The sequence below is a fragment of the Juglans microcarpa x Juglans regia genome, chromosome 2D (genome assembly GCF_004785595.1).
Source record: "Juglans microcarpa x Juglans regia isolate MS1-56 chromosome 2D, Jm3101_v1.0, whole genome shotgun sequence".
Lineage (NCBI taxonomy): Eukaryota > Viridiplantae > Streptophyta > Magnoliopsida > Fagales > Juglandaceae > Juglans > Juglans microcarpa x Juglans regia.
In genome coordinates this window covers 36,272,564-36,290,445 of record NC_054596.1, presented here as the reverse complement: position 1 = coordinate 36,290,445, position 17,882 = coordinate 36,272,564, and the positions used below count along the sequence as shown (strand labels likewise).

General features: G+C 35.6%; 2 protein-coding genes across 2 annotated transcripts; both read left to right on the top strand.

Annotated features, from left to right (window-relative positions):
- Positions 1-5,866: 5,866 nt before the first annotated feature.
- On the top strand, positions 5,867-7,949 carry LOC121249476 (L-ascorbate peroxidase 3-like). Its single transcript, XM_041148184.1, has 6 exons — positions 5,867-5,965; positions 6,680-6,796; positions 7,123-7,188; positions 7,264-7,312; positions 7,676-7,758; positions 7,863-7,949. Exons 1-6 carry the CDS (start codon positions 5,867-5,869, stop codon positions 7,947-7,949), a joined length of 501 nt encoding a protein of 166 aa, XP_041004118.1.
- Positions 7,950-11,560: 3,611 nt separating this feature from the next.
- LOC121251063 (NADP-dependent malic enzyme-like) lies at positions 11,561-16,980 on the top strand. The gene is made up of 20 exons (XM_041150368.1): positions 11,561-11,900; positions 11,988-12,178; positions 12,503-12,623; positions 12,731-12,805; positions 13,245-13,396; positions 13,477-13,582; positions 13,707-13,772; positions 13,988-14,083; positions 14,176-14,247; positions 14,350-14,433; positions 14,513-14,611; positions 14,921-14,968; positions 15,079-15,132; positions 15,216-15,314; positions 15,400-15,489; positions 15,610-15,687; positions 15,821-15,895; positions 15,979-16,069; positions 16,421-16,549; positions 16,649-16,980. Exons 2-20 carry the CDS (start codon positions 12,036-12,038, stop codon positions 16,735-16,737), a joined length of 1,767 nt encoding a protein of 588 aa, XP_041006302.1. The 5' UTR covers positions 11,561-11,900; positions 11,988-12,035; the 3' UTR covers positions 16,738-16,980.
- The last annotated feature ends 902 nt before the right edge of the window (positions 16,981-17,882 follow it).

Sequence of the window (17,882 nt, the reverse complement as noted above, 5' to 3'; positions counted from 1 at the left end):
AAAAAAAAGAAAGAGAGACAATCAAAATAAGAAGAATGAGACAAGTGATTGGAAGGTGGGTTCCTTGTTGCAACGTAGAAATACTTTTGTTTGGCTTCAATGTAGAGATGCATTGAAAAAACAAACCATTTCAAGCACCAAGCAACGACGACACCAAGCAGTGGCAAATTGTTGCGACGGAACCAAGCAAAGATAGACTGGTTGCGATGGCACCAAGCAGCTAGTGGCAAAATGAACTATGAGGCAAGAAGACAACCACAAAATCAAGCCTTGGAAAGAAGACAACCAAATGAGGAAGAATGGGACTCATAGGTTTTTGTTTCTAGTAAGAATTCATTGTGATCATCCTTATCTGTAAATTGTGTAACATCGACGTGGCCTCTTTCCATTGGGGGTTGTTAAACCCCATTTGACACCCAATCTATTCTGAATCGAAACTATTTATTGTGATATTCTTGGTACCTAAAACTTTTGTAGGCTACATTGTAGCAAAGGGGGCTCATGCCCATATTTTAGAGCCAAATAGGGTTTTGCTTAATTTATCATCTTGCTAAATTTTCGTTGGAGCTAGATTCTGTCTGGTAGTCAAGGTCTTGTGACAAACTCTCAAGGGAAACTTTTAACCTAAATCTTCCATTTTTCCCCCATAATTTGAGTTCTTTGCTGCACCATTGTTAGACTGCATTGTTTTCACTTACAAGTTGGTGCTCTTAGATGAGAATTCTCCCAAACTTATTATCACCTCATATATTAGTTGAACTTCAGGCAATATTCCTAATATTTTTTTTTTAATATTCCACCATCCCGTGCCTTGCTCAAAATAATAAGTTTCTCTTACAATCCTATATCTTCATGCAGGGTGACTTTAAAATGACTATTGTTTCAAGTCAGCTATCATTCCAAATGTTAACATCGGATAATTGCCTACTCTCTATATACAACTCTCTGTAAGACTTTCTCTTAGCTTCTCAAATGCCCTTCCAAGAATAACTTCCTCTAATAATCCTATAATTTAAGTGATTGACATGGAAAGTCATTTAACTATATCATATCAAACAAGTGTGACTGAAAATGATAAGATAAATATTGTTGTGAATCCTATTACGAATTTCTTACTATAGGATTATCATTAAGTGTAGTTGTGAAGAAATGATAAATTTAAGATAAAATAATAATATTCTAGCAATAAACAGAGTTTCCCTAGGTAGGAAGAAACTTCCACAATCCATCTCTATAAAAATGACATATGTCATTTGAGCATATAACAAGTCCAACTGTTGTGTCTTATGGCAATAGACATAATATATATATATATATATATATATATACATATTCCGAACAATTTTCTGAAAAATAAAAAGTAATAACTTTTCGTTCGCATTCTTAGTTGACATCTATAAATAGACCCATTGGCCTGCCATTTGAATATTCCAAAATTCAAATTCGAAATTCTCTCTCTCTCTCTCCCAAAATTTTCAGTTCTTCAAAACTTGTTAGAATCTGTTTGAGAGAATAAATTTCTAATTTTTTGGTTGAATAGCAAAATTTAAGGGTATTCGGGATCTAATTTTGTGTATGCATAACGCAGTTAGACAAACAAACTTGTTCTAGACTTTGTTGTCTCTTGGAGTAAAATTCGCTTGTGCATACCGTTATTGGTAGAGATGAATATTGTCTTAAGGAAAGCAACATTGTAACGCGTCTTGAAGCAAACTTTTCTCTCACTATTTTTTGTTTTGCAGCCCTTTTTGTTCTAACATGATGTTATTTTGATGGCTTCCATATCTTCCTAAATGCATTTTTTTTTGTGCCATTGATGCCATATCTTATTTTTTGTGCCAGTAGTGACCCGCGTGCACTACAAGAAATCAGGTCTTATTCAGTGTTCAAAATTGTCGCAAATATCCCTATTAATCGCTGCATTTGAGCATATTCGGTGATTTTTAATTTGCTGCATCTTCGACGAAATTAAAGTGTCTTTTTTGATCAATTTCAGTGATAGGTAAAAATCGTTGCAAAAAACTACTATTTCCAGCAATTTTTGTGCTTCACAACTGTCTAAAAAATTGAAGAAAATGACATTTCTATTTACTATTAAATTGTTGAGAAAAATCAATTGCAGCGATATATCGTCACAAAAAGTTGTAAAATTACCGCAAAAGACTCGTTATTTTTTCCAGCGATTAAAATTTATCATCGCTATTATGTAGTCCTAGTCGTTAGTGTCACTGAAATAGATTATTTTTGGCGATTAAAATTCCCCGCAAATAAGTTAAATTGACAAGAAAGTATTTTCGGCGACATTTACTCGCCAAAAATATTTTTTCAAATAAGAAAAAAAATGCACAAAAACATAGATGAATGCTTGGGTACAATTCACCTAAATAGTGCAACAACCACTCTCACATATATATAATATATGTGAGGGAATGTTGCATTATATATAGTTACTCTTATATATATGATATATGTATATATAACTGTAAGATATAATTAATTCACCTAAATAAGGTACGTGGCCGGCCTTAGGCTAAATCCTACTTTTTTTTCTTTTTCATAATTTTTAAATATCTTTAAATATTTTTAAAAAATAAAAAAATATAAATACACTAATAGTCGTTTCTTTAATCATTAAGCAAATAAAAAAATAAAAAAATTAAATATCAGTCAAAATAAGGAGACAAAATAAGAGAGCATACCATCATTTTCCATGAATTATAGAAGCTGTAAAGTTCGTGCTCTTTCATACCCTTTCATCTCCCACGAAAGGTGAAGTTCGTGCTCTTTCATCTCCCACAAAAGAGTCTACGGGAGAGATCACGAAGACCTCGTCATTTACCTTTACCGACGCCAAGTATGTTGCCGGAGAGAACATCAAGCACATTGTACTTGAGAATGTAAAAAATGCATCTCTTAAAGTTCGATCGAAGCAAGAAAATGGCATGCGATGGATATGAAGGGCACAGAATTCCAAACTTGGTTTAGAGTGTCCCAATATATATATAAAAGTCGGAGAAGGGTCGAATTTAAGACTTCCATTTTAGAGATTTGAGTGTTATACTTTCAGGCCATACACCTTTTTGGCGAGTGTCCCTTTATAGTTTGAAATACGGTGGGATTCATCCCCCCCCCCCCCCCCTTTTTTTTTTTCTTGGTCAAAGAAATGTCAAGGGACAGAGCTCAATCATTACATATAAATAAAATGTAAAGTAAATGACTACGTACAATTAGTTTAACATCTTGCAAAATATTTACTGACTCTAAACTTGACTTATAATCTCTTTGAGTGACTTTTTTTCAGTTTCTATGATATATTAACTTCGGTCTCTTCTATTTATAACTTTCCCCACAAATGAACTCGTTTGCACCCTGGAACTCCAAAAACGTTGATAAACTCACGAGCAATAATCCAAGCATAGGAGCAAAAAGATGTTTATAAAGAGAAAAAAAAATTAAGATTTTAATACTTTTAGGGGATGTTTGGATAGTGAGATGAGATGAGTTCAGATGAAAGTTGAAAATTAAATAAAATATTGTTAGAATTTTATTTTTTAATTATTATTGTTTTGGAAATTTGAAAAAGTCGATTTGTTTTTTATATTTTATATAAAATTTAAAAAAATTGTAAAAATGAGATGAGATGAGTTAAATTATTTTTTGTATCCAAAACTCTCCATGTATTGATTAAGGAAGAGCAAATTGTTTGTATGAGAATGTTCTGAATAATACAAACGAGACCTTTTTTTTTTTAATAAATGAAAAGGGTAGAAGGGGGCAATCGAAGGTAGCTTCCTTACTTAGGCGTGACCATAATAACTAGAGTTGGGCAGCGGGAGCTCGCCCCCAACTACCCCGCCTCGCATGAAGGATCCATAACGGGGGCAGGGGGCAGGTTGACCCCAACGGAGCCCCACCCCACACCCCGCTCTGCACCCTCCCAAATATAATAAAAAAAATATTTTTTATATTTATATAAATATATGTAATTTGTTAAAAATTTGTGAAGTCTCACATTGTTTAAGAATGACTATTGTATTGCATTAGCTTCCTATATAAAAGTTGGCCTAAGAGGCCAAAACAATAAAAAATACATCTCTAATGAGTTTATATTTTTTTGAATAAAATTTATAATTATATTATATTATAATTTGAATCTAAAAAAAATTAGACAAAAAAAAAAAAATTATAGATCCAATAAATTACTAGGTTGCATGGGGGGCAGGGCGGGGTGCGGTTCCACGGAGGTAGCACCCCTAATAATAACACTTCATCCGCTTGGAGCCGAATAGAGGTATAAGCGGTGAGAAACAACAAAAACTCCCTCGAGTCAAGTCTAAGCCATAAGTTAGACCTTAATTCCACTAGGCAGCTAATACTAATAGTTTAAGATAAATGCATATTCGGATTTAAACCCAATACCTAGTATATGTCAAACCACTTAAAGTAGCTCAAGGATCAATGAGCCATTACCTTTGACAGTACCCATCTAATGAGGAGTTTTTTTTTTTTTAGGAAAGAGAAAGAGACACCAATTTTATTGAAATCCCTGTGACGGAGGAATACCGTGGAGACAAACCTCAAGCTAAAGAAAATATATATCTTTCTATTATATAAGAGCCTATTAAACGGCTGTAAACGGAAATTCTTATTTTAACGGAACGGAAATACTTATTTTAACGGCTATCAAACGGAACTCCCATTCTCTCGAAGCTTCTCCCCCTCCCACTCTCTCACTCTCTCTCAATCCTCTATATATTCTCCCCCTTATACTCTCTTTCAGTTATCTCTGTTTTTCGCCGATTCTCTCTAACCCCCAACCTCCATCTGCTTCTCTAACCCTCACACACTCAGACCTACACTCTCTCACCCTCGACCCTCCTCAAACTCACTCCCTCACACCTCTCCTTTTTGTAAACTATTTTTCGTGGGAAACCAGAGGTCTCTCTCTCTGTCCTCACGATTCTTCAACCGTGTCTCTCAAATATCCTCTCTACAAACGTTTCCCGTGTTTGGTCTTAAAGAAAATGAAGAAAACTGCAACCTAGGTCAGCTAACGAAGAACACGGTTGTTCTTCACGGGAAATGTGGAGTTTTTTTTTTTTTTTATTTTCTTCTTCTGATCTGAGTTTTTTTTTTTTTCCTTCTTCTTTAAATCTGAATGTATGATTCTTAGAGATCTGAAGTTTTTTTTTTTTTTGGCATCCTACTCCACAGGAATCTGCTTAAAGGCTTTTGATTCTTCACATTGTGGTTCTTCTCCCTCTCTCTCATTCTTCCCCTAGAGCTTCCGATTCTCATAGCTTGTCTCAATGTTTTTTTCTTTTTTTTTTTTTGGTTTTTGTAAGCAGACTAGATGCTCAGAGACTAGCACAAGCAAGCTAAAGATGTTTTGATCTCTCTTGGAGGGACTTTTTTAGTTTTAAACCCTCTCGAGGCGAAAGTTTTGGTTTCTTGGTCTTCGGTATCCATAAGATGGATTTTGGATGTCAGACGCGGAGGAAAAGCTTCCTCTCATAGTGGTGTATCTTTGGGTTCCTCTTCTCTGTTCTTGTTGTCGGTGTGGTTTGGGTATGGTTTTTATGGTTTTGTTTTTATTTTCTCTTGGTTGGATGTGAATCTGTGGGATGTTTTGGATTTTGTTTGCCGTCTCGTTGTTTTTAGATTGAAAAACTTGTGTGGTTCTTTTTTATTTCATTTTTTTTTTTTGCTTGTTCTCTTTTTGTTCTGCATTTTCTTTTTTTGTTCCATGTGAATCTGGTTGTTGGATTTCTCTTCATTGCTATGGACTATTTTTGGTTGTGTTTGCCAGTTGCTTGGATGTGAAATTTCTTGTTCGTTCTTATGGGGTGCCAAATTGAGCTCAGAAATGGCGGTGTCTGTACATACTGGTATCTGGGACAACGTGAGAGAGCTAACCAGAGTGGCCCAGAGAAAGGGTGGCGATCCTCTGCACTGGGCGTTACAGGTATCTTCGAACTAAACTCCGCTGGAGTGGCTCTGCCATCTATGGAGCTCGCCGACGTGTTGGTGTCGTACATTTGTTAGGACAACAACCTTCCTATTCTCTGGAAGTTTCTGGAGGTTGATGTTGAGAACGACAACAACCTTGCCCTGCTCTCCACGAGGTTTGTGTTTCTGTTTTGAATGGTTTTCTGGGTCTTGTTTTATTTTATTTTTGGTGGGACTGTTTTGGTGATTTGGAATGGGCGTTTTTGGGATATTGTTTGTTGGGTATAATCGAAATTACGTGAGATTGCTTTGTGAAGCAAGCTCGCTAACTCTCATGGCTGCACCAGTAGTTGACGCAGACTACCGCAAGGAAATCAGCAAGGCTCGTCAAGACCTTCGCGCTCTCATCTACAGCAAGCAATGCGCTCCTATAATGCTCTGTTTAGCGTAAAGTCTCTCTCTCTCTTGCTCTGCTTTAGCAATGCAATCCCCGTTTCATTCCCGAGAAAACTACGAAAAGAGAGAATGTAAATGAAAATTGAAAATCTCCTGCTTCTTATCGCCGTAATCTTGGAAAGTTGCAATTTTTCTTCTTTTTTGATCTTCTCACCATTGCTGGTTGACAAAACAAAGAATTAACTATTTAGGCATGCTATGTTAAAACATTATGATTGATCTTAAGCATGCACGCAAGCGTATGGTACAGGACATTAACCATGCATAATGCTAGGACAAGTGGCACAATGCTGGGACCTATGATGCCAAAACGAAGACTGGAGGTTCTAATGGCTCAATCAGGAGTGGGGTGGAGTTGAAACATAGTGCAAATGCTGGTTTGGAAATCGCAGTTGGATTTTGCAGTGAGCTTTTACAGCTTAATATGTAATATTATTTAGCAAATCTGATTACGGGTGGGTCAAGAAGTTTAGAGCTTAGTTTGTTCTCCAGCGAAATGAATTGATATTTTGCACCTAATTTTGCATTAGTTCTCTTCTCACTGTTCCTGGGCTTGTTTCTTCGTTTTGATGTCAGAAGAAGTAAAGTCCAAACATCCAAAGATTACATATGCTGATCTCTACCAAGTTACGATTCTATTTCGAGAAGCATACATTTGTCTTCAACTACGTGGTGTTACAAATTTAACTCATCTTCAACTGCGTTTTGGATTTTTAGCTTGCTGGCATTGTTGCAGTGGAAGTCACTAGAGGCCCCTCTATTGACTTTGTTCTAGGAAGGAAGGTATATTCATGGAAGAATTTCTAAAGCACCTATCCATGATCTGTACTCTTTTTTAACTTTCTTAACCTCAAGTAGGATTCATTGGAATCTCCTGAAGAATGGCGCCTTCCTGATGCTAGACAAGGTATGTTATTAACCAAGTTGCTTTAGTTTTTATGGGTGATTTCCTATGAAACATAAGCTATCCCAGTTTGCTGTTTGATTTATGATGATGGAATGAAGTATAGGTTTTATATCTCTTCTTTGAAGATTGTTAAAAGTGAACATGAATATGCTAAGCTATCCATCACGGTGCTTATGTATGATAAATATTGGAAAAAACTTGGTTCTTCTGTGGCTGATGTATAAGTTTCTTTACTCTGAGTCTAATCTGTACATGCATATATTAGAGCAATTGACACGGGACAGTCTATTTCATGGTAATAGAAAACACAGAACAAATGGGATGTTGAACAATGTATTCACGTCTTGTTCCATTTTGTTATAGGTGCAAAGCATTTAAGAGATGTCTTTTATCGTATGGGCTTATCTGATAAGGACATTGTGGCATTGTCTGGAGGCCACACATTGGTAAAGTTCTCCAAAGATTCAACTATATGTGTGGAAAAGGTTTTTTTTTTTTTTTTATTAATTCATATCATCTACATAATTTGTCTTTCATTTTGTTTCTTTAGGGAAAGGCACACAATGAGAGATCAAGATTCGAAAGTCTACCTTGGACAACTGACCCTTTGAAGTTTGATAATTCGTATTTTGTGTGAGAAATCAATGAAAACTTAATTTGGTAGAGAAGAAAAACCTATAACAAACTCATTTCCATTTGACAAGATGATATTGTACATGGTACATGTATGTTATGATGGACAAAATCAAGGAACTCATTTCCTTTCTTTGTACCTCAAGGTCTCTCTCTCTCTCTCTCTGCGCGTAACTGTGTGTAATATATATATATATATGTGTGTGTGTGTGTGTTGTATAGGTATATGTGCGTGACCTTATCATTTTTGTTCAACTATCTTATTTTAGGCAGTCACATTCACAGAGATAACTTTTGTACATTGTCATTCTGCACCGACAATCATGGCTGGTGGCATATAGGCTTCATCTTGAACTCCTTAAGAGACATGCATTTACCCTTAAATTTCAGATAAATGATGTGAATTATCAGAAGTGAGTTATATTATCAGAGCCATTTATTTCTGTTTGGTTCACCTTGTCACTATCATTTGATTGTATTCATTAATAATTTTGTTTAAACCATATCATTTTTGTAGAAAAAAGTGTTTCACTCAACTGGAGCAACGTGCGCACATTGCTCCCGACCTAGTATATATATATATATATATATATATATATATATATATATATGAAAAACAAGGCCTATTACTTACAACATATCACTGGTAATCTTATCTTATATAGTCTCAACAAACCTATTATCTCCTTTGGAGCCATGTCATGTCCATTAGCACCTTCTTTAGCAAGAAAATGATCAGCAACTTGGTTTATTTCTCTATATGTGTGTCTAACTATTAGATTCAAATCCTTTGCAGAATAAACAATTATCTCCCAATCCTCTTGCACAGATCAATGTACATCACCCTCTCCATTCCACCAATTAACCAACAGTCGAGAATTAGTATCAACCACGACATTTATCTGTTGTAGCATAGTACGTACAAATTCGCAGACCACCCAAGAGTCCCTCTCCAGATCAATCATGAACTACCCCTCTAGAATCAGTATTCAATGTAACGAGGTTATTACATAGAGTTGATTAGCATAAATGAAATAAAATGAAATGAAAACTCGAAAAAATTCAAAGTCTTGATAATATAACTTGAGTACTCTTTCTTGTCGATTCAAGGTGGAGGCTAGGCTGCAGGAAACTAATTAAGAAATCTCTCCTACGTGACTAAATTTTAGTAAAGACGATGTGGAATAAATTAAAGAAATTAATGAAGATTTACATTCAAATGATTAGGGTTTCTGATAACGTCATCATGCATAAAGGGCCCAACCATGTCAAAAGCTGTGTGCTAATTGCTAATAATTTCTTTTTTCAATTATTCAGAATATTCGCCTGCGCCTTCAATTATCAATTATATATATATATATATATATATATATATATATCCTTCCTCCACCGTCGACCGACAGAAAGTTACAATAAAAAGTTTGAGCAGATCAACAACGCATGAACACAGCACTCAATTATTTTCTCATAATTTTTTCTTTTTTAAAGAAAAGAGCCTTTATTCATCACAGATCTAGTGTTTTCTGATTCGTTCAAAAGTTCCTATACACCGCAGACTCTATTTATTTTAATTTCTTTCTATTTTTTTTATAATAAATATATGATATATAGATGATAAATAGAATAATTTAATTAATTTAATAAAAATAAAATAGAATAATAATAATAAATAATTTTAAAATATATAAATTATGTAGTATGAGATGATGAATAGCATCTGTCCTCAATAAAGTACGGCCAGCGTTTGAGGATTTTTTTTATTTTTTCTCCTTTTAATTATTGTGATTAGATCTGACCTCCCCCCAGATGCAGACCACATGCAAATATTGCGCGATGTGATCAATTATATATAGATAATTCGATCGATCTGAGTAGAACACGTGGATGGTTGCACGTGTCAAGTACTTTCGGTTAGAATAACACGTGGAGAAAGATATTCCCACGTGTCTCACGGTAGTGTTTATTTATAGGTATTTTCAAAAGAATTATCTAAATATAGATTTTTTTAAAACAAGAATATATGAAACACTCTTTTTTTTCACTGATGTCATATTATTAAGAAATAGTATTATAAAAAAAAACATTTAATATCATAATATCTAAAATATATAATCTAGAATATCTAAAATAATTTATATTTTTCAATGGATCTAGCTAGGCAGTGATCCAATTACAATTTTCTTATAATTATGTTATAATTTTATTTTTAATAAAATATAATTATATAATCTTCAAATAAATTTTAATAAAATATCATGATTACATTAATTTATGGAAAAATAATTATCATCTTTCAAAAAAGAAAAAGTGACAAAAATGAGCTCTAAGAATTTGATTACGGCATGAGGATCTACCCATCATCCCACAACACATGCTTTAGATATTTTAAAATTATTTTTTATTATTTTTATTTTTATTATTTTTTATTTTATTTTATTTTTATTAAACTAATTGAGTTGTTCTACTTATCATTCATACATCACATAGTTATTATAAGAAAAAACAAAAAAACAAAATAGATGTAGCATGGTGTGTAGAGATTATAAGTATAATTATTCTTTATAGAAGGGTGGTACTCTGCCTCTCATATTTACCAATTGCAAGTTACCACTAAGACAAAATCAACTTTTCATTTTTTTCAATTTTTTTATTCATATTTTTTTTATCATTTTAAAATATTTTTAAAAATATAAAATATATCAATACACTAATAATTATTTTCTTAATTATTAAATAAAAAAATTAAAATAAATGAAGTATCATAATAAAATGTCGAAGTATCATTATTCTTCTTTATATGTCATTGCTTTGTTCGTACTATATGAGATGCATATAAATGGAAAACAAAATGAGATGCAGGTTCTAAATTTTTACCTTTTATAACAGGTTCTGAAAACTTGAAAGAAAGACTGGAAAGCCGACACGCTGACACATCTCCCGTCCTGTTTTTCACTTTGATTAACGCTAGAAGAAAGAAAGGAACCGAAACAACAGTTTTGCAAGTCGATCCAAGAGAGAGAGACTAGAGAATAGGGAAAATGATAACCTTACTAATTGAGTATAAAAAGGATTTGAAAGAGAGCTATGTTCCAAAGAACCAATGGGTAGCGTTACCCTTAAAACAAAAGAAAGATAGACAACAGCAAGAAAATTATAGAGTCTTCAGCCTTTGCTTTTTACCAAGGTTCTCCATTGAATTGACAAAACTCAACAAGCGTAAGATACAAACCATAGCTGTAGATAGTTTCAAGTCAAGGTGAATAGCAAAATCAACCAAGGTGAAATGGTTTAAGAATTTCTACATCATAACCTATTACAGCTATTGGTGCTGGAAGTAAAACAGCTTCAGTGGACGCATATAACCAAAACAATCTGAATTGCAGACACAATCAAGAGCAATATCAAATATATTCACAGTGGCTTTTGGGCGGAGGGGAGAGAGTTTTGAGCTTCTAAGCAAGCGTGGCTTTTGGGCGGAAGAACAGGTTTCGAGCTTTCTAACAGTGTTTTTAATATAAAGACCAAAGGACGGAAGAAAGATAAAAAAGAGAGCCACGTGGGCTGGGTAGTAGAGCAGTGGTGGAGAAGAGGTAAGGGTATCGCTATAATAGAGAGAGACGCTACCGACAATGTCTCCGTGATGAGCTCCATATAATCCCGTCTATTGCAGCCCATGTTCTTGTAAATAATAAAATATCCATCCACACCCACCACTCTTCCTTGTCGATCATGATCATGAGTGACCACCACCACTTCTACTGCAATCAAAACAATCTGAAAGAAAAAAGAGAAACACGATAAATCTTATCCATACCTTACAAAAAGAAAAGAATAATGCGTTTTTCAAATTGAAAACGACGCCAACAACTCATCTTTGATTCTTTTTCCCGATTTGACTGCCTGTTTTTTATTATTTATCTGTAAACAGCGAAAGTCTTCCCAGCCTTGTTTTTTGGTGGGTATCTATATAGTAGAGCGAGAGAGAGTTTTGGGTATCTTCTGTTTTTGAGTGTAGCTGCTTCTTGTGTTGTGTGTATTGCAGATCAGGAGAGTGTTGACTTTGTTCAGAGGTTCTAAAGAGGTGATCAGGATGACGAGCACTCTCAAAGATGGCAAGCCGGTGCCAGAGATCTGTCCCAAAGAGACTGTAGGTGGAGGCGTCGAGGATGTCTACGGAGAGGATCGTGCCTCCGAGGACCAGCTCGTCACCCCCTGGACTCTCTCGGTTGCCAGGTTTCGCTCTCTCTCTCTCTCTCTCTCTCTCTCTCTCTCATCTACAACTCTTTCATGATCCGTATCAGTTTTGATGGCTTGGTTGAAGTTGTTTTACTTAATCCAAAAAGTAGTTTTGCTTTAACTCATCATAATCGTTTAGTTTGTTTGAGTGAGCTTCACTGGCTAGCTTCTAGATGTACTGTCCATCTATAGATGATTTTCAGAAGCTAGGAATGGTACTTTGGGATGGGAATGGTCTATGACACTCATGTTGCTAGCGAGAAGCATACTATCTGTTCACAAAACTTCCTAAACTATTAATTTTCCATGGTTGTGGCGCAGTGGGTATACTTTGCTAAGGGACCCTCAGTACAACAAAGGCCTTGCTTTTACCGAGAAAGAGAGGGATTCCCATTACGTGAGGGGTCTTCTGCCTCCAGCAATATTGTCTCAAGCGCTTCAGGTTGTATTTGTGATTATTGTCTGAAGTCTATGTATACACCTTTGATCTAATTCATTACCTTCAATTTCCATTCTTTTGCTCATCCTTTTCTATTTTACTGTTCTCAGGAGAAGAAACTGATGCAGAGCATACGACAATATCAACTCCCGCTACAAAAATACATGGCCGTGATGGACCTTCAGGTAGCTGTTTCACCTTCATCCAATTTATCTGTGGTGGTGTTGATTGTAGTATATTATCTGCATGTGGCGACCATATGCAGAAGAATCGTTTGATAATATCTTATGTAGCATTAAAAAATGACTTGGCTTGTGCCTCATGGCATTCGGAAATGGTTATGTACTCCCAAGTTTATGATCATTTTGAGATGTTGAGAATTTTATGAATTAAGTTTTTGATAATGACAACAAGTATTTTTGGATGCTTCTTCGTCTTTCTCCCTTTTCTTTTGTTGCTGTAATCAAACCCCTTCTTTAATGAGTCTTTGTTCGAAAGTGAGGTTATGCTATCAAAATTTTTGTAGAAAGACAAATGGACCTATTTCGATATTATTTGATGATAAGTGCCTTTTATTCAACTACAAAGATGGAAAATAATACGGCGTTTGTTTTTGGTTTTCAGGCAAGGAACGAAAGGCTGTTCTACAAGCTTCTCATTGATAATGTTGAAGAATTGCTCCCAATTGTCTATACCCCAACTGTTGGTGAGGCTTGTCAGAAATTTGGGAGCATCTTCAGGCGCCCTCAGGGTCTTTACATAAGTTTGAAAGAGAAGTATGGATTTCTGTTCTGATGTAATTATGTTCAAACAAGAGCTAATATTGGCATAATTGAAAGAACCTGGATTTTTGTAGGGGTAAGATTCTTGAGGTGTTGAAGAACTGGCCTGAGAGGAGTGTTCAAGTTATTGTTGTCACTGATGGTGAGCGGATTTTGGGACTTGGGGATCTTGGCTGTCAGGTAATTATGTGGTGAATCATCTTGTCCGAATCTAACATTCTGAAAAAAGCTCGTGGATATAATTACTGGGCTGTAGAAGTGAACTAACAACCTTCACATGACATGAAAACGTCTAATATTCCAGGGGATGGGGATTCCTGTCGGAAAATTGGCTTTGTACACGGCACTTGGAGGAGTTCGTCCTTCTGCAGTAAGTATTTCCAGATAAAAGTCCTCTCTTCTTCATTTTACTGCACTGTAAATTATGAGCATAATTCACTCAATGCACTTCATTTGAAAATGTAGAAGACATTTCTTAGAAACTAACACGACTCTGCTAAGTTGCAACCTAAAGCAAAGTTTGGATAAAAAAGCATTGACTTTAATTCCTCCTAATCAATGATCTTATTGACTTTCCTGTGCTAGTGTTTGCCTATTACAATTGATGTGGGGACAAACAATGAGGAGTTGCTGAAAGATGAATTCTACATTGGGCTTAGACAGAGGAGGGCAACTGGCCAGGTTTCATAGTTTACTTTTGTACTTTTCTCAAGTTTAGATTCATAGATTTTTATTATTATGCAATTAAATTACCATGTGCCAATCTTTGACAGGAATATTACGAACTTCTTGATGAGTTCATGAGTGCTGTCAAGAAGAACTATGGAGAAAAAGTTCTGACACAGGTTTTGCATTAGTTATATTACATCCTTGATTGACAAAATTTCATGGTATGAAATTTTCAAGCATTTCTCATGTCATCTAATACATTTTAACATTTTCTTCAGTATGAAGATTTTGCCAATCACAACGCTTTTGAGCTGCTTGCAAAATACCGCACAACTCATCTTGTTTTCAATGACGATATACAGGCATGCAGTAACATTAGTGGCGACCTTGTACTTAAAGGAGTTATGTTGTACATTCTAGCTTATACTGTCTTTTGTTCAGGGGACTGCCGCTGTTGTCCTTGCTGGTGTTGTTGCAGCAATGAAGTTATTGGGGGGTAACCTGGCTGACCAGAGATTTGTGTTCCTTGGTGCGGGGGAAGTAAGATTCTTCCCATTGTGTTTTTTTTTTATCCGCACTTTGTAACTGGTTTTTCTATACATTCTGTTAAATTTTTGGGGGGCAGGGGGGACAAAAACATAGTGGAGCGCACCACAAATGATCCTAGCGAATTTAACCCAGTTGATAACAATAGAATAGGACTTATTATGTTTTTTCTGGACGGGCATGCACTTCTCATGCCTTCCTTTTGGTGATGCTGCTTACTTTCTACTACCCTGTCCATGGGAAATACTTGTCATGTACTAGTAGCCAAGTTTTGTATCCAACTTCTCTTGTTTCATGCTGCAGGCAGGGACTGGAATAGCTGAGCTTATAGCTCGTGAGATTGCAAAACAGGTACCAATTTTCAATTAGCTTATTCATGCCATTTGTTTGCTCATCTAATGATTACATGCAGTTAGTTTGGAGTGTTCATTTATTTATTATTTTTTCATTTGCCATTGTAGGCAAAGGCTCCTATAGAAGAGACCCGCAAGAAAATTTGGCTTGTGGACTCAAAGGTAGTAAAAAGCTTTATCAGCCCCTTGGCCATAAAATATATATGAGCTGTTTCTTTTAAAAGATCGCGTAAATATTCTTGCAGGGATTGATTGTTAGTTCTCGTAAGGAATCACTTCAACAGTTCAAGCAGCCTTGGGCTCATGACCATGAACCTGTTAAGGATCTCTTAGGTGCTGTCAAGGTGTGAAAATGTGTCACTGTTTGAGGTATGGTGAGTAATCTATATGAAGTTCTCGGTCTCTCATCCTGTTCTCTTACTTCCTCAGGCAATTAAGCCGACAGTTCTGATTGGATCATCTGGAGTTGGAAGGACATTCACGAAGGAAGTGATTGAAACTGTGTCCTCTTTCAATGAAGTAAACTCTTTCTCCCTCTGTGTGTGTGTGGGTGTGACAGAATTTTGTCCATGTCTTTTCTATTGACAACTATTACTCGAAGCAAATAGAACCAATCTTGTTGCAATAAGTGACCTGCAGAAACCTATCATTTTGGCTCTCTCCAACCCAACTACACAGTCTGAGTGCACAGCGGAGGAAGCTTACACTTGGAGTAAGGTAAAATTAACTCACAACTCGTGTGTCTCAACTTTGCTCAGGTCTTTACCAGACAAAAGATGTTCAGTTCTTCTCCTTTTTCAAGTACCATTAACGCTTTATGTTTTTTCTTTATTTTTTTTTTCAATTGTAGGGTCAAGCAATCTTTGCTAGTGGAAGTCCATTTGATCCTTTTGAATATAATGGCAAGACTTTTCTCCCTGGCCAGGTAAGATAATTTCATATTCGTATTAAGTTCCCTAAACAAAATCAGTTGTACATCCCGGACTGAGGCTTAGCATTCCTTTTCAGTCCAACAATGCCTACATCTTCCCTGGATTTGGTTTGGGGGTGGTGATCTCAGGAGCAATCCGTGTACATGATGAAATGCTTCTGGCAGCCTGTAAGTAGCATGTAGGAATGATTAAATGCACAAAAATAAAACATTCATAGAAAAATATTCTGCAATTTTATCTTTAAAGTTCTATTGCAGTATCTAGAAGGTAAACCGATGTCTGGTGGGAAAGGCCTATACATTTATGCGTTCCTTGTATTGTATACTATTCTCTGCACACTATCCTTCTGTTATGTGGAGCGAGTTCCACGGAAGAGTATTCTCTTTTGGATCTCTTAGCTAACAATTATTTTGAGAACAATTATTTTGAGCTTAAACACTCAAAACATATGGATTTTTAATTTTGAAATCTTGTAAAGATGGTTTGACTGACGTCTTTGCCATTCTCCCCTACAACAGCGGAAGCCTTGGCTGGGCAAGTGACACAGGAGCACCTTGATAAGGGTTTGATATACCCTCCGTTCTCTGGTATAAGAAAGATTTCAGCTCATATAGCTGCTAATGTTGCTGCCAAGGCATACGAACTTGGTAAGTTATAACATTTTCGTTCAGTGTCCTTGTTCAAATTTCAACTCTGATCAAACATGTAATTAAGATTTCTCATCTTTTCTCATCGTGCTTTTGTAGGCTTGGCTACACGTCTTCCTCGTCCCAAGGATCTTGTGAAATGTGCCGAGAGTAGCATGTACACTCCAGTCTACCGAAACTATCTGTGAATGCTCCCTATTGCTGAGTCTTAACAAGTGTTTTACTATGTCAAAACCTTGTTATCGAGCTGGATGTTGCTTATGGTGTGTTTGGAAATAGCTTTCATGTAAAAACGGTTTACAACATGTCTCTTGTCAATTGGAGTGTTATGTCAGTTCCGCATAGTATCAACATTATGTACCCCACTATGTTTTTTCGTAAGCGTGTATCCTACGGCATGTTGATTGGAATAAAATTGTAATATTCTTCCATTTCCTCTGGTGTTTTGCTGAATGGGGTTCAAACTTGGAAAGAATGGCATTGCGTGAAGCAATATGGCTTTAGAGCTATCTTGGGTATGATTGGGTCTATATTTAGAAAAACATGTTTATGAAAACGACTTGCGATAATGATTGTTAGAGACACAATGATAAAGCAGTGCTAGTGCTGGCTTCGAAAGCATTTTCAGCATTTTAGAACATTTTCCACTTAAAACTTGATCTGGTTGGGAGTTCGTCTACTGCTGCTCCTTCTACTCCCTTAGATGATTTGAAATACAGATTAATAGCTTTCTTTCGAGACCACATCCAACTATAAAGATAGGGTTGTTCAGGCTTTAAATAAAAGAACCTTATCGATTCAATAATGTAGGATAGTGCTCCCAAAATGAATCTAGACATGCATGGACGACAACCCCCTTGTGGCCCCTCAATTTCCTCATACAGTATATACATTATCTGTAGCAAAATAAAAAATAAAAAATAAAAATATCCTGCTTCTTCTTGTCCCTCTTCCAACGTGATGCCAGCCGTGACCATATTTTTTTTAACCAAAGAGATACGCTTAACTACAAAAATAAATATACAAATTGACATGATTTAATATAATATATTAAATTATAAAGTTACTTTTATTATTATAGTTGAACATAGAGAGAGAATACTTCTTGTTATTCATTGATGTTCAACAGTATATTTATACTATATACAAATGATAATTATATCTTCTTAAGTTACACTAATTACAACTATGTACTCTAACACTCACCCTCGAGCTAGGGCATATATATCATATAAATCTAGCTTGGAACAAATAAGCTTTAACCGACTATAACACAGTGGTTTGGTAAACATATCTGCAAGTTGATCAGCAGACTTCACAAAGGGTGTAGAAA